The sequence below is a fragment of the Podarcis vaucheri genome (assembly GCF_965113315.1).
Source record: "Podarcis vaucheri genome assembly, chromosome: 11".
NCBI classification, from domain to species: Eukaryota; Metazoa; Chordata; class Lepidosauria; order Squamata; family Lacertidae; genus Podarcis; species Podarcis vaucheri.
Genome location: NC_138749.1, coordinates 12,984,732 through 13,008,789, shown reverse-complemented (window position 1 = coordinate 13,008,789; position 24,058 = coordinate 12,984,732). Strand labels below are relative to the sequence as shown.

Genomic DNA, 24,058 nt, shown 5'->3' with positions numbered 1-24,058 from the left:
ACTGTAAGCCGAAACTGACAGATCCTTCTATCCTGATTCACAAGACTATATGAAAAGTTCATTAAGCTCTTTAAATTACTGTTTGACCTACTGCTACCAGGGACAGTCTGCCATACTTAATCTGCAATGCTTTGAGGGAAACCATGTCTGATGGAATATAACATACAGAAATATCTAAAAGACAATGGACTGTTGGTTTAAATGGAAACTGTGAGAATCTGTCTGGATTAGACCATTCACAGACACTGAAACTGACTGGCTCTTGAATGGATATTGGTATGAATTTTGAAAAGAGTAGATTTTGAACTATGGTAAACTTCATCTCTAGAGATCTGTGAGCTTTTATCACCAATCATCAGTTCTGAACTTTGGATTTGGGGATGATTATCTGAGTGGCTATCTGGACTTACAGTGAATTTACTGCTTGGAAAATAAACTCGTGAGTGGAGGCCCCACTCCCCGCTTTGTGATGAAATAAGACATATGGACACAAGCATTTTAGGTTAATGGGCTAAAAAAGGCCACAAACTTTATTGGTTACAGAATGTGAGTGGTATTGACTTACGCACTGGCTCAGAACAGACTAGACTCCTGCCAGCTCTGCAGGGTTAACAACCTGTAGGGGGACCTTGTTGATTCAAATCAACTGGAAGCTTTCCCCTAGAGTCACTGGAGGGTCATGCCATGGCCCTAGCCACCACCTGGGCATCGGACAGAAACCATGACCACCCGATTCCTTTAATGGAATACCCTTCAAGGGGAGGGGTAGGTGATGGCCACAACCTCCTCTCAAACACACAACACATTTTCCAGTGCCTAACTGCCAAACCTGACAAAGTTGTGACAATTTGCTACGAGGTAGGCAAGAAACCAAGTGGCTGGTGCCAATCTGCCAAATAGAAATAATTCCTACCAGACCCCTTGGACAACCAAGGTGACCAACTGAAGTCCATAGCAAGGACAGGTGCAGAAGCAAAACCTAGAGGGATGGAGGGTGATCCGAGGAAGCTGGAACAAAAAGGCAGTGCTCGTGTGCCCGTGACCATTTTTAAACAGCTAACCCCCCCCCCCCAGGCAGCCAGATTGGCTGGCTAGGGTGCGTGATGCGGGCACAAGTCTCCAGTGATGCAGGGGCTCTGTCACGTCCCCCCGCAAGTGCAGAAAGTGATTCCCACTTACAACCCCTCCCCTCGTGGAAGAGGAGAGGCTTTGTGAACCTAAACTCTAGCCAATTAGTCTAGACTTGGAATTGGAAGACTGAATATCTGCAAAAGGAGGAACTGGCCACCACTCAGAAGACTATATCAAAAGTTCATTAGGCTCCCATAAATATCCTCCAACAGCCAGGGGTGGGTTTAATAGGCCATTGTCTGTATTTCAGCACCAAACAGATTTGTCGCAGTTGCTAGGGGTAACACCCCGTCTGTGGCCTGTGGACAGGCTCAAACAGAACAGCTGGGGAATGCAGCCCTCATGCCGTGTGAGACAGGGATGGTGTCCATTTATTGACAAGGTTTTAAAACAGAGAGGGCTATGTTCTTCTCAGTGTGATGAAGTCCAGGGCTCAATTTGTATTTATACCAGGTTCCCCCACCATCTGTGCATCCCGCCGTTCTCAACATCTCAGAGGAATCAGAGTGGCATTGTTTGAAGATCTGATTAAATAGCCAGGGAAAAGCAATCCATCATTTATAAGGGGGAGAATGGAGACAGTTTACAATGGCATCCCCATAGCTCTTTAGGATTTTGTCTTCATTTGTGTTTGCTTTCATTCTAGTCCAACGCCAAACTTTCTTTCTTTTTTTTAATGCACACCCAAAGAACAGCAATTTGCTATCAAGCACTCAAACATCTAGGTGGCAACTGCAATGAATTATACAACTTCCTCTAGGCTGTTCCCAGTGATGAATTAAATGACTCTATCACAAAAGATGGCCTCTATCGCTCCCCCACTGGGTTGGCATCTGGGTAAAAGAGCAGAAGCTGAATGTGGGAACCAGACTTCCATGTAAAACAATCACACACAAAAACTGTAGGCTTGCCAAAAGTGAGGTGTGTGACACACACAGCAGTTCTTAAGAGGAAGGTCATCATTCTGAGCACAGGTGACAGGTAGAATTACGAGCAGGAGCAGCTGAACTTCCTGGCACCAATGGGGAGGGGCAAGGTGTGGGTGGATTAACACACTTCTGGTCCATGTGAGTTTTGCACTCGCATAAGTCCATTATTGGGATGCGGGTGGCACTGTGGGTTAAACCACAGAGCGTGGACTTGCTGATCAGAAGGTCGCAATTCGAATCCCCGTGATGGGGTGAGCTCCCGTTGCTCGGTCCCTGCTCCTCCCAACCTAGCAGTTCGAAAGCACGTCAAAGTGCAAGTAGATAAATAGATACCTCTCCAGCAGGAAGGTAAACGGCATTTCCGTGTGCTGCTCTGGTTTGCCAGAAGTGGTTTAGTCATGCTGGCCACATGACCCGGAAGCTGTACGCCGGCTCCCTCGGCCAATAAAGTGAGATGTGTGCTGCAACCCCAGAGTCAGCCACGACTGGACCTAATGGTCGGGGGTCCCTTTACCTTTAAGTCCATTATGTTCTATTTATGCATTACTCTGTGTGTGTGATGTGGTGGGTGAATAAAAACATAACTGTGCAAATTTGTACTTAAATGCATTTTTCTGCCACATAATGCATTTTGAATTTATTTTATCCTAAACATGCACAACTTTAAGCATTGCTTTGGGCTGAAAACTGGCACATTGCCAAAATCTGGAGAAGTGAAAAATCCGAAGGGTAACTGTGTTCCAATCTGAACAATAGTCCAAGGTTGGGAAGCAATTGGATGAACTTTGTATTTTAAGGCGCACTGACCTATCTCACACTTTCCAATATATGTTAACTGAAATGCGCTTCTTCAAATTTTACAAGGCAGTTCTCAAGCCAAATACCATGTTCAAAAATGTGTATATTAGGGCAATGCATACATAGAAATGTGTATTATCATAGAAATGTGTGTATCTGAAGAAGTGTGCATGCACACGAAAGCTCATACCAAGAACTAACTTAGTTGGTCTTTAAGGTGCTACTGGAAAGAATTTTTTTATTTTGAATATGGCAGGCCAACACAGCTACCTATCTGTAATAGAAATGTGTATGTCAGTGACAATAGCATGCAAAAAAATGTGTTATATTAAACTGTTTTGGGGAAATGTGTATATTATGTAAAATTGCATACAAAAATGTGAATATTAAAGGAAATCACATTAAAGTGATGAATTTTCATTGGAACTTTTTCAGGTTATTATTGAGGTATTATCCTCAAATGATGTGGAAATATTAACTGCATTTAAGATGGGGAAAATTAGAAACCCAGATTGCCAGATTCAGCTACCCTCAGTCCAGGGAGTCACGGACCAGGTATGTTCATATTGGAATTTGCAAATAATTAATTCCTAAAGTATCCCTTTCCATATGTTGCTTATTTATTATTTTATTTCATAACAAATAAACATACCATTTACAGTAACTGTCTGAAAGCTAGGTGAATATCAGCACTTAAATGTAATGTGAATGTTGACAACCCTAAATGGTTTTCTGGATGTACAAAAATGCAGAAAGAGAAATATCAGAGAATGCTGAAAGCCATCATAGGTACAATGTGGCTTGCAATATGTCAGATCATAATCACATTGTTAATAATAAAACAACTGCTGCATATGAATCTCAGTGGCAGGATATCAAATGACATGCACAAAGAAACACAGATTTGATCAACAGCAAGATTGCATTGGAAAGTCTTTGTCCTAGAAAAATGAAAGAATCATGGCGCACGCCCTTTAACTTTTGCATGGCTGGAATAAAATCTGCTGTACAAAGGTGAGAGTCGCATCCATTACTCCACCAACTTTTGGTCTGAACCTGGTCTGAGACCTGGTCTGAACAAAGACATTGGATTCTTATCTCATTATACATGACTAAGCCATTTTTCACCTTCTCACCCCTTGCCTTTTCCTGTAAGACCTATTGCAGTCGTTAAGAGTCGTCAACAGGCTCATCTCAGCTATCTGCCAATCTCCCATTCCCACCACCTTTCTGAGTAATACCCCTCCCCACCTTCTCACTATATAGAAGGATCTGGCAACTTCTGTTTCAGTGTATCTGAAGAAGTGTGCATGCACACGAAAGCTCATACCAAGAACTAACTGAGTTGGTCTTTAAGGTGCTACTGGAAGGAATTTTTTTATTTCCACCAACTTTTGTCGCTGACCCCCACTCACCTATAGAACGTGCCCCATGAACCTCAAAAAAGGTTCCCCATCTCTGCCACAATACCTGTGTGAATCAGCCCCTGATTTGCATTTGTATGCATGTAATTGAAGATTGACAGGTTAGGAACACAGATTATTTTCAGGGTCAAAGTTAAAGAGATAGAGAGAAAGGCTATGGTGGAATTAGCCACCTGCTCCTGTCTCCCCATCTGTTTTCATAAGGATGGTTTATTTTTATTTTTAAAAAATGCATTTATTTTAATTTTACCTTTCTCCCTTCAGTATCAGTCAATTAGCCAAGATTATTCTGCCTCCAGAATAACAATAAGGTGAGAATGCAAATGGACAACATAAATATGACACACTTTCTATGAAGGTCAGACCCACAGAAGGAGTTTCAGCTGAGTACCTGTGTTCTGTTCTCTACACATGGTTTCTTTTTCACCACCTCCTCTTTAAAGAACAACATCTGTCCCCATCAAAGCCTACTTTTCAGCATATGACTTATCTTTCACTTTCTTTGTAATGCAAACACTTTAAACAACAGCATGCAGCAAGGAAGCACATGTCCCCTTCAGGTAATGAAACATTTGCAGGTGGGACGCTCAGGACCAGATTTGGCGTCTCCTTCCATCCACCAGCCTACCAAAGGGCACCAGCCACTATGGACCTGCCTTCTTCCATGGGCTTCCTCTAATTGTCTTGTCTACGCCGCCTCCTAGGTCAGCACAAATAGCAAAACCACCAACTAAAAAGGAGATGAAGGCTTGTATGTCACCAAGTCCTACTCTGAATGGTCCCATTTAAAAATGCATTTAAGTTAGTCATTTTCATGGATTCCAGTGGGCTTACTCTGAGTAGGCTTAGTCAAATACAACCCAGAGATGTGATTCCGCACACCTTCTGCTGAGGTGGGACATGGAGGGGAATGACATTTCCTGCAGCACATGTGACATCTGCTTAGCATCATTCAAGGGCCCAGCCTAGGGCTCTTCTGTCCCAATGGAAACGGGTGATACACAACAACGAATGATTACTCGCCAGTATCACTATAGACCAGGCGTGTCCAACAGGTAGATCGTGATCTACTGGTAGACCAGTGGACGTCAGTGGTAGATCATTGGTAGATCACTGGCTCCCCCAAAGAAGCTCAAAAACTTTGTCCTGCACCCCAAAAAACAGGGCCCTCCTCCCTAAAAAAAAAAAAGCTCAAGAACTTCAATCTGAACCCCCCAAAAGGGGATCGATCACTGCCAGTTTTTAACTCTGTGAGCAGATCGCAGACTCTTGGGAGTTAGCCACCCCTGCTATAGACTGATCACCACAATAGTAAGAATCCAAGCAAAAAAACCAAGAGCTGGTGTAGGTCACACGCAGGGGCGGAGGAAGTGGGGTGCAGTGGGGCGGACCTCCCCAGGTGACATTTGGCGTGCCTCCCGCCTGCGACCCCCAAGACTACCCCGAGCCATCAGGGGAAGGGGGAGCTGTGATGCTTTCCCGGTGGCATTCCCCCTCCCCCCTTCATTTTGACAGCTGGGGGAGCCTTGGAAGTCACAGGTGGGGGGCGCGCCAGATGCCCACCACCAGCGGCTCGCTCCAGCCCAGTGGGCGGCTCACTCCACTCCTGGCTGCAGGGCGCGCACGCTGCTCCGTGCACCCGAGCGGCTATCCTGAACCTGGGAGGACACCCTCCGTGCTCCTCCCCCTTTGGAAGCACACCCCACCCCCTCAGGAGCATGCCCGCCCTGGGCAGCGCTGGCATATGTTCCGCCGCTAGTCACATGGTCCATGGCTCTGCTAATCATATTAATTAAAACAAAGCAAACGATTCTGTATGCCTTTTGCATCTTACCAGGTTCAGGGATGATGAGCTGCGCACTGGTTTGAGCGTTCCCAGCATCATTTTCAGCTACACACTGGTAGAAGCCTTCGTCTGATTTTACCAAGCCCAGAATCCGCAGGTTGCTACCACCCTAAAGAGAGGGAGAGAAGCAGAAGCAATTACCTAGAGCTGTGCCTCAGAAACTTCACAGGTTTTTTTCTTTCTTTCTCCTGAATTAAAATTGGAGGCACACTTCAGTTTTATGGTTTCCTCAATGTTTTCTGTGAGATAAGCTGTGGGGAAACTTGTTTTCTATATAGCAGGAGTGGCCAGCAGGGAGCGGGGGGCTCCTTGTGCCTGACCTCCCATTGCAGAGTAGCTACTGCTTATAGGGAGGGGTGAGGACACTGGCATTTTGCAAGCAGATGGGTAGGTATGCCAGGTGGACTCTGTTGGGGCAGCCACATGGCGTCAGCCACCTGCTGCCTCACCCTCTTCTGCCTCCTGCTAAGAGGTGGAACAGTGGACAAACTCCCTCGGGAGGCTGTGGGCCCTCCTTCCTTGACGGTTTTTAAGCAGAGCTTGGATGAACATCTATGATGGATGCTTTCCTTGAGTTTCCTGCATGTCAGGGAGCTGGACTAGTTGGCCCTCGGGGTCCCTTCCAACTCTACAAGTCTAGGATTCTAAGAGGTAATGACTGCCGTTGGGAGGTCAGGTGCAAGGAGCCACCCATCCCCACAGGCCACTACCTCTGTTCAAGGCTGCATTCCCTTGGGGCCAGTAACCAGCTGGGTTCATTGGCTCATGGTGTGCAGGTCTGATGCTAGTGGTGGGCAGATCTGACACTGTATTGTTTTTAATATTCGGTTGGAAGCCCCCCAGAGTGGCTGGGGAAACCCAGCCAGATGGGTGGGGTATAAATAATAAATTATTATAATTAGGTAAAGGTACCCCTGCCCGTACAGGCCAGTTGTGACCGACTCTAGGGTTGCACGCTCATCTCGCTCAAGAGGCCGGGAGCTGGCGCCGTCCGAAGACACTTCCGGGTCACATGGCCAGCGTGACGAAGCTGCAACTGGTGAGCCAGCACCAGTGCTGCACATGGAAATGCCATTTACCTTCCTGCTATAAAGCGGTACCTATTTATCTACTTGCACTTAAGGGTGCTTTAGAACTGCTAGGTGGGCAGGAGCTGGGACCGAACGACGGGAGCTCACCTTGCCACGGGGATTCGAACTGCCGACCTTACGATCAGCAAGTCCTAGGCACTGAGGTTTTACCCACAGCGCCACCCGCGTCCATTATTATAATTATCTGGAGCCAAAAAGGTTGATAGGCCTAGCACCAACTATGAGTATGGCCAGAACTGCAAGAAGATCAAACCTATCCATTCTGAAGGAAATCAGCCCTGAGTGCTCACTGGAAGGACAGATCCTGAAGCTGAGGCTCCAATACTTTGGCCACCTCATGAAAAGAGAAGACTCCCTGGAAAAGACCCTGATGTTGGGAAAGATGGAGGGCACAAGGAGAAGGGGACGACAGAGGACAAGATGGTTGGATAGTATTCTCGAAGCTACCAGCATGAGTTTGACCAAACTGTGGGAGGCAGTGGAAGACAGGAGTGCCTGGTGTGCTCTGATTCATGGGGTCACAAAGAGTCGGACACGACTAAATGACTAAACAACAACAACAAAGAACTGAAAGCAGATATGTCACAGGTCCTGTTTTCCTTGCCACCAATTTTCTCTTTTGTCCAGCCAACTCCTTTCAGCCAATTTTTACCTCTCCTTGCCACCCGCATGACAAAAGTTGCCTGCCCTACCACCACGCTGCAAGACTATCTGTCCACAAGCCCATCTTTTTTTGTGCTTTGGCCATGCATTGCTGTTGATCCTCTGAAGACAGGTAACCCCGAACTGCATGAGGGGGAACTGCAAAAGTCTGGACCATTTTTTTACATTTTCTGTATTGTATTTCTTGCACACCGCTGAGAGATTATTGCAGTTAAAGCAGTTTATTACTGCTGCCACTAGGCAAAAACCTTTTAGTGCCAGCCTCCTTTAGTAATGTTTTAGAAGCCAACACCACCAGCAACATGGATATGGCTAAAACAGGGGAAAGAGTTGTAAGGAAGGTTTCCAGCAACTGGAAGTCAGAAACATGGATCAATCCATCGTTCTGTCATCCCAGTGGCCAACCAGATGCCTATGGGAATCCTGCAAGCAAGACCCAAGGGCACTTTTCAACAACTGATAGTCAAAAGCAAACAGCCTTCAAATATTAAGGCAGAGCATAGCCACTATGGCTAAAAGCCTCTACCTCCCTGAATTTGTTTGATCCTCTTTTAAAGACATCCAAAAAAAGCATCCTCTTTAAGGTATGCTGGTATTCACTCATGCCCGCCAGTTCATCCCTAGAGGATTGTAATAAAATGCACATACATTAGATAATGTGCTGACTCGCTTTGCTCACCCTGCTACCAGGACATTTGATTAACTAATAGTAGTACTGCGGTCGCACGTAAGGGCAGCGCAAACACTTTATGCAACATGTAGAATCAACATCAAGAGGGGTCTGCATTGCATAACGGGTGCACTTAGTGGCAGAAGATTCGGTGGATTTGTGTGGGTGTTTTTAAATACTTTTCCAGGCAAGCGAAAGGATTTGAAGGTCAACCCTTCCCAGGTTACAGGCAGCCACAAAGGGAAGGAGGCCATTTCGTTTCAGCTGCATCCGGGCAGGGTTTCATCTGGAGGTGCTGTTGGCAGGCAGAACTAAATGATGCTGTAAAACTTTGGCTTCTAAGGAAGAGTCTTTGGCACCGCAAAAAAGGAGAAGAAATAAATAAAAGTGTTCTGCCTAGAATGATTCTCTTATTAAAAGTCTTTCTTCCCTGGGCAGTTTTGGAAAAAAAGAACAAAAGGGGAACCTGCCCTTTCCCAATTACTTAATGAAAATGTCTGTCTCTTGGCAAGCTGAGCAAAGCCTGCCTGATTCTCTTTATTATAAACAGCAATGGTGGGTAAAGTTGTGTGAACTTGGATGCTCCTATAACTGAGTAAATCTTCCTCTCTGAATGAAAAGCGGGGAAAGCGCCCATGCCTTTTTATTAACTGGAACATGTTTAATTTAGATAATCATTGTCAATTTCACTTAATAGAAGGAACATTAATTAGGAAAGGGCAAGCTGATCTATATGCATGAGATTGCTAAACCTCTAAAATAAAAGTCATTATGGCGGGGTGGATTATCCAATGGCCACAATTTTTTTTAATAAAGCATCAGTTAACTACTTCTGAACTGAAGACAACTCCACGTATTCCACGTATTATCTGGGCAGGCAAACAATGAAGGTTAGGTGTAGCCTTAGACCGGTAACTTCCATAGTACATTATCCATGATTTCCTGTATCAAAGAGATCTATCTATCCTGTATCAAAGAGATCTATGCAAGGGATCTATCAGTGGGGGAGAAAATCTGGAATGTTATGACAGGATGGGACACACCTGTTTTGACCGCCTAATGTTAAGAGCTGTTCAACTGTAGCGTAGATGTCATTAGGATGCCAAGTGATTGGCACCCACCTGTCAAAGTGGGTCTATGGAGGGCATTTTGCAAAGTAGCCCACTAGCCAGATCCAGTTCTTGACCCTTGCTATAATTCTATGATGCAGTAGTCTGCGAAATTTCCTCACCTGGGGCCCACCTTTAGTACAAAAATACACCTGAGTTCTCACTCGTTTGTTTTTATTTTTAACCACTTTGTATGATAGTAGGGACGCGGGTGGCGCTGTGGGCTAAAGCCTCAGCGCCTAGGGCTTGCCGATCGAAAGGTCGGCGGTTCGAATCCCCGCGGCGGGGTGCGCTCCCGCTGCTCGGTCCCAGCGCCTGCCCACCTAGCAGTTCGAAAGCACCCCCGGGGGCAAGTAGATAAATAGGTACCGCTTACCAGCGGGAAGGTAAACGGCGTTCCGTGTGCGGCTCTGGCTCGCCAGAGCAGCGTTGTCACGCTGGCCACGTGACCCGGAAGTGTCTTCGGACAGCGCTGGCCCCCGGCCAATAGATGTGAGATGGGCGCACAAACCCCAGAGTCTGTCAAGACTGGCCCGTTCGGGCAGGGGTACCTTTACCTTTACATGATAGTAGTGCTGTTGTTGTGTTTCACATTAGATAGGGCTCAGTAGCGGGTCATTAAAGACCAGCGGTCTGGGGCAGGGTTTTTTCAGCTGTGCTTGGAGTACCCCAGAAACATTTTAAGGGTTTCTCAACAAGCAGTGAGTGGTGACAGACAAGTTTCCTGAACAGACAGGTTGCCCACTGCTACACATCTTTGTAGCATCTTTGAAGGTGCCCTAGGTATTTCTTCTGAGGCCCTTCTCCAGGTCTTCCCTCTGAGGGAGTCTTAGAAGGTGAGAGTCCTTTCCGGTTGCAGCTCTTCATCTGTGGAATGTTTTCCCCACTGAGATCCACCTGCCACCTTTGTTGACATCTTTTCAGCACAGGTAAAAAACTTACCTTCTGCTCATAGGCTTTTGATGGACTAAGCTGATTTTCTTTTGCTGTTAGTGTGCTGCCATAGCTTCCTTTAGCTATTGATGGCGACTGTTCTTTTTTTATGAGCATACCCAAGTGACCAGGTAGAGAAGTCTGGCTGGTGTATATTAAAGGACCAGGTTCCGAACAGGACAGGGGAAACAGTTGCTGCAGCCAAAGGCAGATGGAGGGGAATAGCAAGGGACCTGGGAGAAATCTGGGGAAACTTGAAGGAGCCAGGATCTAAAGGAAAACTAAAGCTAAAACTAACCAAGTCTACTTTTGGTAGCACCTTTTACAGAGCTTTTGTTGCACCCATTGAATTGTGTCTGTTTCCTTGTTTTGGAATAATGGTAAAAACAAATAATGATTACCACTATCTGAAAATAATCACTAGGAATGACGACTTCTCCATTCTTGATCCATTGCACTGTAGGAATCGGTTTTCCAGAAACAGAGCATTCGAACTCGATGTCCATACTTTCATAGGCATAGAGATTTGAAGGATGATTGATAAACCATGGTGGAACTGCAAGAACAAAACAGGGAGAAAAAGATTTTAGTGAGCATGAATGCATATATATCACAAATATATATATATATATATCGCAAAAAAATGACACATCGTGTTCTGCTCCCCCTTTCCTTCTCACTGATAGTGCAGAGAAAACAATTTCCTCCAGCCTACGTCATGCAACGCTGAAAGCTTAAACCTGGCACTGGCCTATGCCCACTATATATAGCTGGAGGAGCGGTCCCTCCCCTCCTTGTCTGGCAGTGTTCACTATCTCTTGATGGCTGCCTTCATGGGTCATCACTGGTCATTGTGCCTTAATGGCTAAAACTCAGCTAGCTCTGCCAGGCTAGGGTTGCTTACTAGCACAAGCTAAACCCAGGTATTTTGGTGTTTGAACACAGGTTAATCAAACTTGATTAATTCCAACTTCTATTAATTCTAAGAATTATGGGTGACTTGCATCTACAAACTCCAGCACCCTGGATCTATAACAGCAGCCATTCAACTGCAACCATATCCAATATAGGTTTTCATGATGCATCATGTTTCAAAACTGACCAGACCTTTGAAAGCTTGGATAACCACATTGATTATGTAACAGTGGGGACAACATCTTCATTTGCATAAGTATAACCTGTGATTAGCTTTGCAAAATGAATCAATACGAGCAACATTATTTCCAAGCACAGAGGAGGAAGACTTAAGCCAGATTATCTTTTCGGAGGACAAATTCCTATTAAGCTGGCAATTATCTGTTGTCTTGTATTACTATAATGTATTAACACTTTTGCTGTATGGTATATGATATGCTAATTTAATTTAATTTCATCATTACCATAATACTAGTTATAGTATGATAAAAATTTGCAATTCAAGAGAAACTGCTAATAACATCACATTTCTAATGAGTTTTCCCATCATCAAAGGAGACAAGGGGGGTGAGGGGAATCAGTCCTGTTTGTCAGCTTTCAACCAGGGAACAATATTCATTATTTTGAATATTCATGGTTGCTAGAAAACCAGATTAGATTTTAATTTCCTGGGCAGCATCCCTGGCTTATTTTCTGATACAGAAAATGCAATTGTATTTCTTAAGCAGCCATGCATAATGTCTGAATTATAAAGTTTTTACAACTGTATCAATAGCAAATGACATTGTGAAATATGCACACAGTGGATTCCAGAGTCTACCAGGGCTGCAGACACATATCATGAATTTTCAACTTTCTTGTACTCAGTAGCTAAGGTTTAATTCATATCATTACTTTCCATCACAGAAGGTCAGTAAAAATACTTATGTTAAAAATTATATCTAGGCTTTCCTTTAAAAAAATCCAAGTCAGGTAAAATTTCAAGATAAAAATAACCATATCCAAAAGTGACAATATAAACATTTTTTAAAAATAAAATCATAGAGCAGTAAGATATAAACATAGTAAGTATGAATGAGAGCACCAGCGAAACAGTAGCTGTATATGGGATCCTCCTCAGAGAGGGTCCTGGTTGCATGCAGGCCACAGGACACCCCCAAAAACTTATTTGGTGGGGTCCTAGAGTGGAGGCAGGCATGTATAATGCGGCCCCAGAGTCCCGCCAGGCTGCTTGAGCCAATCCGGTTATGGAGGCGTGATTGGGGGGGGCTATAAAAGCGGAAGCACAACGTGGCCAATGGCCCTTGCTTCACGCTGCCGAATACCCGCCCTCCCATCCCTATGGGTTTTGTTGTTGTTGTTTTTTGTCTTGGCCTTGCTTTGTACATGGTGTGGTCACCTGTTTTGGAATGGGGATGGGGTAAGAATTTTTTCCATTTGGCAGATTGGCACTGGCCATTTGGTTTTTGCCTACCCCCTTAGCAATCATCACAACTTTGTAAGGTTTGGCAGTTAGGCATTGGCTGAGGAGCTGAGTGGGAGAGGAGGTGCGGCCATCACCTGCCCCTCCATGAATAAGGGTATTCCGGTATTGGAATCTGGGAGTCCTGGATCTCGTCCGAAGTCCACTTGAGAGGCTAGGGCCATGCCAGGACCACAGGAACCCCGGGGTGAGCTTTGGTTTATCTTCATTGATGTTGCTCCCTCGTTTGGTGTTTACTCTTCCAGACTTCCTGTCAGAGAGGCAGCAGTCATTTATAGTCTGTTGCCAGTGCCTAAGGCCAATACCACTCACTATGCTGTAATCAATAAAGTTGTGGCCTAAATTTGCCCAATAAACTAAAATTATGTGTCAGTGTGAAGTTATTTATTTGCGGGGGGGGGGGGGTTGGGGCCTCAAGGCACAAACAGTGGCACCTTGGTTCTCAAACTTAATCTGTTCTGGAAGTCCATTCCAAAACCAAAGCATTCCAAAACCAAGGTGCACTTTCCCATAGAAAGTAATGCAAAATGGATTAATCCGTTCCAGACTTTTAAAAGCAACAATTTAACAGCAATTTAACATGAATTTTACTGTCTAACGAGACCATTGATCTATAAAATGAAAGCAATAAACATTGTACTGCAGTCACACAATCAATCAACCAGAAGCTAAACTGGGTTCCACACAGTCACAAAAACAAAACAAAAAGAGCCGCAAAAAAACAAAAACGCAAAACAAATAGCAAAAACAGACAGACTTCAGCATAACACTCAAAACAGAAGTGTGGCACTCAAAATGGAAGTGTGGCACTCAAAAACGAAGCATAACACTCAAAACAGACTGGAAAGAGAAGCTGCTGAATTGCAACTCATTACCAAACTTAAAACCATGGAGAGACCTGGTCTGAACAAAGGCATTGGATTCTTATCTCATTATACATGACTAAGCCATTTCTCACCTTCTCACCCCTTGCCTTTTCTGTAAGACCTATTGCAGTCGTTAAGAGTCGTCAACAGGCTCATCTCAGCTATCTGCCAATCACCCATTCCCACCACCCTTCTGAGTAATACCCCTCCCCACCTTCTCACTATATAGAAGGATCTGGCAACTTCTGTTTCTTGTATCCGAAGAAGTGTGCATGCACACGAAAGCTCATACCAAGAACTTACTTAGTTGGTCTTTAAGGTGCTACTGGAAGGAATTTTTTTATTTTGACTCAAAACAGAGCATGTTCAGCTTCTGAAAATAGTTTGCAAACCGGAACACTTACTTCTGGGTTTGCAGTGTTTGGGTTCCAAGTTGAGAACCAAGGTACAGGCAACTTGTGGCTCCCAGCCTAATTTTGAAAGCCCTTTTGAAAGAGAGGAGTGGAGCCCACTAGCGTGAGCAACCTGTCCCCTACCACTGCAGCCCCACTGGGTGGAGAGGAAAAGGAAGGAACAAGAAGGAGGATTGGTGGAAAGGGAAACGGAGGCTCTGCATGCTTTTATATACTGTCCTTGTCCACTGCTGACTTTAGCGCCACACACAATCAGCATGCAGCCCCTGACAGATTGCAGGAAAATGCAGCAATCATCAGGAAAAGAAGTGGAACATCCTTGCTATACAAGGAATGTCAGGATATATATTTTTTAATTAAAAAAAAACTTCATTAAAAAAAGAGTAAAAAGGATGGCATGGAGAAAACGGACAGAGAAAATCTTTTCTCCCACTCTCAAAATGTTATAACTCATGACTCTGGTTATCTCCCGCTTGGACTACTGCAATGCGCTCTACGTGGGGCTACCTTTGAAGGTGACCCAGAAACTACAACTGATCCAGAATGCAGCAGCCAGACTGGTGACTGGGAACGGCCGCTGAGACCATATAACACCGGTCTTGAAAGACCTACATTGGCTCCCAGTACGTTTCCGAGCACAATTCAAAGTGTTGGTGCTGACCTTTAAAGCCCTAAACGGCCTCGGTCCAGTATACCTGAAGGAGCGTCTCCACCCCCATCGTTCTGCCCGGACACTGGGGTCCAGCGCCGAGGGCCTTCTGGCAGTTCCCTCACTGCGAGAAGCCAAGTTACAGGGAACCAGGCAGAGGGCCTTCTTGGTAGTGGCGCCATCCCTGTGGAACGCCCTCCCACCAGATGTCAAAGAGAACAACAACTACCAGACTTTTAGAAGACATCTGAAGGCAGCCCTGTTTAGGGAAGCTTTTAATGTTTGATGTATCACAGTATTTTAATATTCTTTTGGAAGCCGCCCAGAGTGGCTGAGGAAACCCAGCCAGATGGGCGGAGTATAAATAATAAATTATGATGATGATGATGATGATGATGATGATGATGATGAACATCCAATGAAGGTGTATGTTGAACGATTCAGCATAGGTGAAAGAAAGTCCTTCTCACAGCACTTAATTAAACTATGGAGCTTGCTCCCACAGAAGGCAATGATGGCCACCAACTTGGCTGGTTTTAAAAGAGGATTAGACTGATTCATGGAAGTCAAGCTATCATTGGCTATTATCTATGGCTATGTTCTACCTCCACTGTCAGAGGCATTATGACTCTGAACAGGTTTTTAGTGTGCTGGGCCTGGGGGTAAACCCGAGCAAGGCAGTCCAGATCCAGTCCCAAATCCAAGGGTTCTGCGAAGACTCAGTCCGACAGGGCCCAAGCAGAACACTAGGCAGGAAACCAGGCAAGGTCAGGTCTCAGGCAAGTTCTAGCAAACAGCAATGCTGCTCCCACAACCTGGGGAGAGATCCAGCAGCCTTTTATCTCTGTCGGGGTAGCGGCTGGTCCTGATTCCCCAGTGACTCACCTCCCTGTCTCGCCTGAAGGTGAGCACTCCTCCTGCGAGTACTCAGGTCTTTCCTTCTCTCAGACCTAAGCCTCTGCATCTCGGGAGATGTCGGTGGGTTACTAGATCCTTACCCAACTGGTAGCGGAGCAGCTGTAAGTGATGGCCCAGCTGAAGGCAACGAGGTCATCCCCACATCTGGAGCCAGGGCAGGATCAGGCCCCTGACTCGGCCCAGCTGGTGCTTGTTGCAGGGGAACCTGTGCAGACTGGGACTCTTCAGAATCAGGCCCCAGACTTGGTTCCGATGCCGCCTGAGGAAGAGGGTCCAGTGCAGACTGAGACTCCTCTGGTTCCGAGTCTGAGCCCGAGTCCCAGGCTATCACAGGTAGAGTGCTGTCCAGCTTGCAGGCTCCCTGTAGTCATCTGATTGGCCACTGTGAGAATGTTAATGCCTTTTTCCTCCATGAACTTGCGCAATCCCCTTCCAAAGCAAACCAAGTTGCAGACCATCACTACCTCTTATGACAGCGAATCCCATAATTTAACTAATTGAATGAGTACTTCCTTCTTTGTGTCCAGAATCTTCCAACATCCACAAAGTATTGACAGCAATTGTTAGAGTCATAGTTCTGTCTGTTTCACGAGGCTGCTGAACTGCAAGCATGCGGGTGAACCTACAAAGCAGACTCATATTTGCTGCCAAGGAGTGTGGTGGAGTCTCCTTCTTTGGAGGTCTTTAAGCAGAGGCTTGACAACCATATGTCAGGAGTGCTCTGATGGTGTTTCCTGCTTGGCAGGGGGTTGGACTCGATGGCCCTTGTGGTCTCTTCCAACTCTATGATTCTATGATTCTATGATATTCACACCAAGCCTCTCCACCATTTTATTTTGTCTGACCTGAATCTTCCAACAACCATCTTCACTGGACGGACATGAGCTCTAACATTTTGTGGAAAAATGAAAAATGTCTCCTAATCTACTTTGCCCATACCATGTAGAATTTGTGCCCTGCTCCCTCTTACTCACTCTTTTTTCTAAAATAAAAATCTCCAAATGTTGCAACCTTTCCTCATCAGGGTATTGATCCAATCCAATCCCTTGTTCTGGCTGCCCTTTTCTGAATGGGACCCCAAGGCCAAGGAGTTAGCCTAATGAGCTACTACAGACATATCGGTCCACTCTAGGCCCTCTGCCTATAGGCCAGTTTCTCCAACTTAAGCTCCAGCCCATGACCTCTGGGAGTCTTAGCTGGAGAATAGGCCCTGCAGGGCCCTGAGCCTGAACCCTGACAACTGATTCCTTGGCAATTGTAACAGGGAGGTGTACCAGAAGCCGCTTCAAGTGCTATTTGATTTCAGAAACATGAGGCAATGGAGTTCTGATCCACACACACAAAATGAGTATGGTTCTCTATGCTTCTGCTATAGGAATCCCGTGCCTAAACAAACAGACACCGATCCATCTACTTTAGGCCAATTTGCACAATTCAGCTGATATTAGAAAGCAATTTTGAAATCAGCTTCTTTTCCTTTTAGCTTTATTCTGATTTTGCCCTTTGGTCATAATCAAATGCTGGCATTATACACCAGTTCTCTGATTAGCCTTTCACACAGTTCCAAAGGAAGTGCATGGCGGGAAGGAGGGAAAGGTTAATTGTTTGTTGACTCTGCTTGTAAGAAAGCAAGCTATGAATAGCAGTGCAGTCTGGGTAAGGACATAGCATCGCTCAATTGTTTCCATCCTCCCTCTTCTTCACTACAGATTTCAGCATTGGATGTCTGTAATATCACACCCCCTCATCTGTCCTAGGAAAATTGGGACATTCCACTTTTTAATGCAATCCTGTCAAGGTTTAGTTCCTATACAGTTTCTTTCTTGTTTATATTTAAATACCACTTTCCAGGAAGACCTCACAAAGTGGTTTACATAAGATATTTCACAATAAGCATCAATATTTAAGAAGCTGCTCCTAAGCCATTTGTCTAGAAGAGGATATGTCTAGGGGGTGGAATTTTCTGAAAATATTGCTGCTGAGCCTCCCCCCCCCAAACTCTTGTCTTGCTGTTTAATCTCTCATAATAATTTTTATTAGTTTTCAGTTACAACAATCCAATACTAGCCTCATTACAGCAATGCCAAATTATAATACAATTAATAATACCAATAACTGAGATGCCAAATTATACAATTTAGGTGCCCCCCCACGTACTAGAATTAATGGTTTGATTATTAATTTTGTTTCTGTGTTGTGTCTTGCTGCTTAATCTCAGTTGGCTGCATTTCTTCAGCCAGTTCCACTAAAACAATAAACATATTTTTTGCATGTTATATGTATTATTACAAAGATGTTGTTGGAGTACAACTCCCATTGGCCCCTGCCAGAATGTCCAAAGACCAGGGACAATGGGAGTTGCAGTCCAAGAAAACAGACTATAAACATTTTAATTCAGAGTGCATTTGATACTTATGCTCAATTTCATATATTTATCACGTATACAGACTTAAAGTGAATATCGTGAATAATGATAATAAAAACAATACAAGCTACCCTTCTGTAAGGAAAGCATTATATAGTTCACCATAGTCATGTTGGACAATAGTGGAGAAATGGGCAAGTGTAGTCAATGAATTGTCTGTCTGAGAATTTGTTGTCTAATGATTTTTCAAAAATCAATTTTTCACAATTCAGAAGGACGTTAAAGAAATGGTTGCCAAAGAGGTTAATGATCAATTTTCGCCTTTAGTGCCATTATAAAACTGATATTCAAACATTCCCGGTAGCAAGTGACTTCAAAGGCTATTTCTCATTGTCTGAGAACACCCTTTGTCCACATTTATGGCTCAGTATGCATCAAGAAAGCTGATGCTGAGGAATGGAATTCCCTCCTGAAGGGGTGTGCGTGTGTCTTCAAGATTATTGTAGGAAATGTCAAGCAATTCCTGTAATGAGCTCACAAAGGTGTCCCAGCAACCCATTGAATGATTACCAGCAAAGGAGCTCGTTACGTGAGGGGCATGGCTGGACGACCTCACCATTCCTTGAAATGTCTTGCTTAGAAATGACACCTGCTTTTGCCAAGGAGAGCATTTCTACAGCAAAAGATGTCCGCTATTTGCTAATGCATAATGTCTTGTGCTTTGAATAGCAATAAAATAAATGTGGTGGTGGAGCCATGGAAGATGATGGCTGTCATCAGTTCCTTAGCCCTGTCAACATTTCCAAAAGGAAGGCTCTAGGGGGCACATCATTAGCAGGCCAGATTGTCTGCTTTTAAGCTGTTTCAAATGCATTTCTGATGTATTTCTCATGATAGATTCACTTTATGAACAATACTGTGGCAATGTTTCTTGTCTTCTCCTTGTAACTTAACTAGATTACGTGCCTGCTGCTTTTGGCTTATAAGTATATGGTTTAATGTGATTATGGAAAAAGACAGACAGAATGAAGGACCTACAGGGATCGCATTACCAGCCCATTTATGTCCATCTTGCTCAATTCAAGCAGAGGAGGGTCTGCAAACATGAGAACATAAGGAGAGCCAAGCTGGATCACACCAAAAATCCATCTAGCCCAGCGTCCCGTTCTCCCAGTGGCCAACCAGATATGTATAGGAAGTCTACAAGAGATAGGAGTTCAACAGCTCTCTTTCCACTTGTGATTTCTAGCAACTACTATTCAGAGGTGTGCTGCCTTTGATGGAAGTGGCATCGCACAGCCATATTATGTGAAATTGTTTTAATCCCTTCTTTAGGAACACAAGAGGGATGCGGGTGGCGCCGTGGGTTAAACACAGAGCCTAGGACTTGCCGATCAGAAGGTCGGCGGTTCGAATCCCCACGACGGGGTGAGCTCCCATTGCTCGGTCCCAGCTCCTGCCAACTTAGCAGTTTGAAAGCACATCAAAGTGCAAGTAGATAAATAGGTACCACTCTGGCAGGAAGGTAAACGGCATTTCCATGTGCTGCTCTGGTTCGCCAGAAGTGGCTTAGTCATGCTGGCCACATGACCTGGAAGCTGTACGCCGGCTCCCTCGGCCAATAAAGCGAGATGAGCGCCGCAATCCCAGAGTCGGTCACGACTGGACCTAATGGTCAGGGGTCCCTTTACTCAACTCTCTGTTCTTGCATCTGTTATGTACTCCCACGAGAGCCACTTTATTTTGTTAGGCTTTTATATATTAAAAAAAAAACCTGCATATAGGACTTTGTGGTCACATCTCAGGTTTCCTGTTAACCTTTAGGGTAATTATAGCCAAAGCTTTTCACACATAATTTTTGCTTAGTTAGAAATTCTGCAGCTCCTTTCTACAAAGGAACCAGAAGTCCCCAGCCTAAGAACTAGCTTTCAACATGTACCTGCAAGAATGCCAATAGAATTTCCTGGGCTTGTTCTATGATATGCAGATTATCATAGATTATCATAGAATTGTAGAGTTGGAAGACTGGGGGCTCTGCATTCCCCTCACTGCAATAAATTGTCAAGAACTGCTGCTCATAGGAGTCAACCCCCAGGGGGCAAGAGGTCTTTGCCCCCCAATAAAATATTTGAGGTGGCTGGGCCTCCCCAGATTGATGGGAATTGCCATTCAAATGATGTGTATGTACTGAGTCATGTGACTGATTATGTGGGGTGGGGCTTACCTGCCCCCCATATTTTATTCAAGTTGCACCCCTGCTACTGCTTAAAATACATATATTAAATAAATCTAGCCTAAGCACCCTTAATAATGGCAGCTTATCTGTATCTACCTAATAAGCCTGAGCAGGTTGCCTCCATGTTTTGCTTATTAACTTTCTTTTTAGATGTGCAATTGACTTGCTTGTTTAAAAATAAAACTAACGTGTCCCTGGTAACTTGGGGGTCTGGCACACATTTAGCCCCTGTGTTTCTCTTTTGTCGGTGGCCCTGTGTAACCCTGTCTATCACTGCCATTAATGGAACATCATCGTTTTCAATTTCCATGTCATCTGTTGGTTGGTAATGTCTCAATATAAGACAATGAACATGGCCCGGAGACTATGCCATTCAACTATTCCATGGGCGAGAGGCACATCAAATTGAAAGTGCTTCTAAAAATGGGACAGTTGCAGGTTGATGTTGCAGCCACCCTAGGGAAAACCTTTGACCTGCTTCCCATGGTTTAGAGGAAGCTGCTTATACTTAGTCGGACTATTGGTCCATCTAGCTCATCCACACGGACTGGCATTCAGGATCTCAGTCAAGGGACCTTTCTAGCCCTGCCTGGAAATGCCAGCAATTGAACCTAGAGCTACTGCTTGCAAAGTAGATGAACTACAAAGAAGCTACAGCTAATAGGTAGCCAATTAGGGAAGAAAATGAGACAGGTCAGAGAGGTGGGGAGGACAGAAAGCCAGACAAACAAGAACAACCAGGAGATCTAAGTTGGAAACAAGTTGATGATCCAGCAATGGAGGAACATCCTGAAACGGATTCAGAAGAAAGTGTTTTCTCCAGCTTCCTGTCATGATGAGTTCAGCATCTGTGCATCTCACAGGGACAGGCGAATGATCTACTACAGGGGTCAGCAAACTTTTTCAGCAGGGGGCCGGTCCACTGTCCCTCAGACCTTGTGGGGGGGCTGGACTATTTTTGAAAAAATAATAATGAACGAATTCCTATGCCCCACAAATAACCCAGAGATGCATTTTAAATAAAAGGGCGCATTCTACTCATGTAAAAACATGCTGATTTCCGGACCGTCTGCAGGCTGGATTTGGAAGGCGATGAGGCTGGATCTGGCCCCCGGGCCTTAGTTTGCCTACCCATGATTCTACAACTTTGGAGACTTTAGTGGATCCAGAGCACAGGCTGAATTCATGTCTCTGCTCAACACCTCTTTCTTCTTACTGTCTTTGTCTTTTTCTTGGAAATAATAATTGCTTAGCTGGGCAATCTCTCAATCTTCTTATCAACCTGAACATAAAGCTCAGAGGTGTGTTTTTTTTAAAAAAAATGCAGAAATTAAGCAATCACCAGTATAACTGAGTCCTGCAGCATCTGGGAGCTAAACCCATTGGATTGGAATCCACAATCACAGCAGCACCTGAGACTTTTTCTTTCTTTCTTTCTTTCTTTCTTTCTTTCTTTCTTTCTTTCTTTCTTTCTTTCTCTTCCCTCCCACTTTGTGACTATATATAATCACAAAGAACCATACAGCGCATAGCAACAGGACTGGGATATGAGAATATCATTTCTATCTGTGATATAAAACACAGAAAATAAAAATAAAATGTGATAACATGGGGGAGTGACATTCAGTAGACTGAATTTAAATCCTAGAAGGAAAGAGTGTTATGATAGCACTAGTGATTCATAAGTCACTTCCCCCAAAACTAGGGGCATCGCTTAGATTACTTCTGAGCCAATCTGAATTAAGACTTGTCTGGAAATCCATAAACCCACCAATTCCCCAAATGTCCTGCCCTCTTCTCCTTCTCTTATTATAATGTGAGTGGCTTCTAAATCTTTCAAAATAGACAAACTAATAATAATAATAATAATAATAATAATAATAATAATAATAATTTATTATTTGTACCCCGCCCATCTGGTTGGGTTTCCCCAGCCACTCTGGGCGGCTTCCATAGAAACCAAAAATACACTAAAATATCACACATTAAAAACTTCCCTGAACAGGGGAACTGTGATTTACTGTGATGTGCAACCTGGGACAATCAGTGCTCATAACATATTTCTCAGTCATGTCTTCTCTGTAACATGGCCCAAACAACCAACATTCCCAAGTGGAATAGACCACTGGATCAGTTCTCAGAAGGAAAAAAAGTGCACACACTCCAGGGGAGAAGTTGAATTTAAAATAAATGGGGAAATAATACAAAGAACAATTGCGGCTGAACCAGGCTACCTTCTCACCGTTCAGCCAATTTGTTGCTCTAGGGATTGAATAACCTTTGTTCTCAGCACTAAAAGTTAAGTACAGATAGATGAAAGGGAATCAAACCAAGCCTTGCAGCTATAGGCAGTCCATTACATTACTGCCCTTCCATTTTTGATGAGGTGGCTCCATTTTGATCAAATAGGAAGAAATCATCGAACTCTAATTTGATTAGCAGCAAGCATGCCATGTGGTTTTTAAGTAATCCAAGGTCACCGGGTAGGGAAAGCGCTGCTCTTTTGCATGGGTTGTTCAGGGAAATGCAAACCATTCAGCCATTTCTTTGGCTGCACAGAGGTGCCGTTGCAGGATCAGTTCTAAAATTTCTGCAAGGGCAGTGCAGTGCAAGGAATCACAAGACCGTGTCTGGTCCCTTGTACCATAATCACACACTCGTGGAGGGATTGTCACCAATGTTTCCGACACTTTGGTTCATTTCTTATGCCCTTATTACTTTAGATTGTCCAGGAAGACTCCCATGGAGTTACCACTGAAGCCCAGACTAGATCCAGACTAGAACTACTAATTAATTTCCAGGCCCAATTCACAGTGCTGGTTTTGACCTATAAAACCTTTAATGGCCCAGGACCACAATAGCACAAGGACTGCCTCTTTCCATATGGACCTACCCGGCCCCTGAGATCATCTTCTGAGGCCCTTCTTCATGTGCCACCTCCTTGAGAGGGCTGGAGGGTGGCAACACGAGAACAGACCTTCTCTGCAGTGGCTCCCCATCTGTGGAATGCTCTCCCCAGAGAAGTCCACCTAGCGCCATCATTATGCACCTTAAGGTGTCAGGCAAAAACGTTCCTCTTTAACCATTTGGTTGATCCAACTTACATTCTATGCTCTTTTAAAATGTGGTGTTGTGGGGGGGGGCTATTGGGTTGCTGTTTTTATTTTTATTAGGTATTTTGAGGTTTTATATCTTGATTTTATTCTGTGAACTGCCCTGAGACCCCCGGGTATAGGTTGGTACATAAATTAAACAAACAAACAAACAAACAAACAAGAATTATTTATATCCAATGCTGTATTCAGCCTTTTAGGGCTGTGGCACCAACAAAGCAAACTCCTGAGGAACTTGTTGGCTTCCATGGGTAGGCATACATCAAAAGACCGAGTGTCCAAAAACCCCATTCATCTTCCTGCAAACAAACAGTAAGAGCTGTTTGACAGTGGAATTTGCTGCCAAGGAGTGTGGTGGAGTCTCCTTCTTTGGAGGTCTTTAAGCAGAGGCTTGACAACCATATGTCAGGAGTGCTCTGATGGTGTTTCCTGCTTGGCAGGGGGTTGGACTCGATGGCCCTTGTGGTCTCTTCCAACTCTATGATTCTATGATTCTATGATTCTAA

General features: G+C 44.5%; 1 protein-coding gene across 4 annotated transcripts in view; it reads right to left on the bottom strand.

The window, feature by feature from the left end:
• DCC (DCC netrin 1 receptor) overlaps nt 1–24,058 on the bottom strand; it is a 948,093-nt gene that overhangs the window by 340,104 nt on the left and 583,931 nt on the right. For all 4 annotated transcript variants that reach the window (XM_082241768.1, XM_082241769.1, XM_082241770.1 and 1 more), the window contains 2 exons: nt 10,996–11,150; nt 6,117–6,237 (listed from right to left, as the gene is read on the bottom strand). In XM_082241768.1, coding sequence (XP_082097894.1) covers nt 6,117–6,237; nt 10,996–11,150 — 276 coding nt within the window. The remainder of the gene's footprint in view (nt 1–6,116; nt 6,238–10,995; nt 11,151–24,058) is intronic.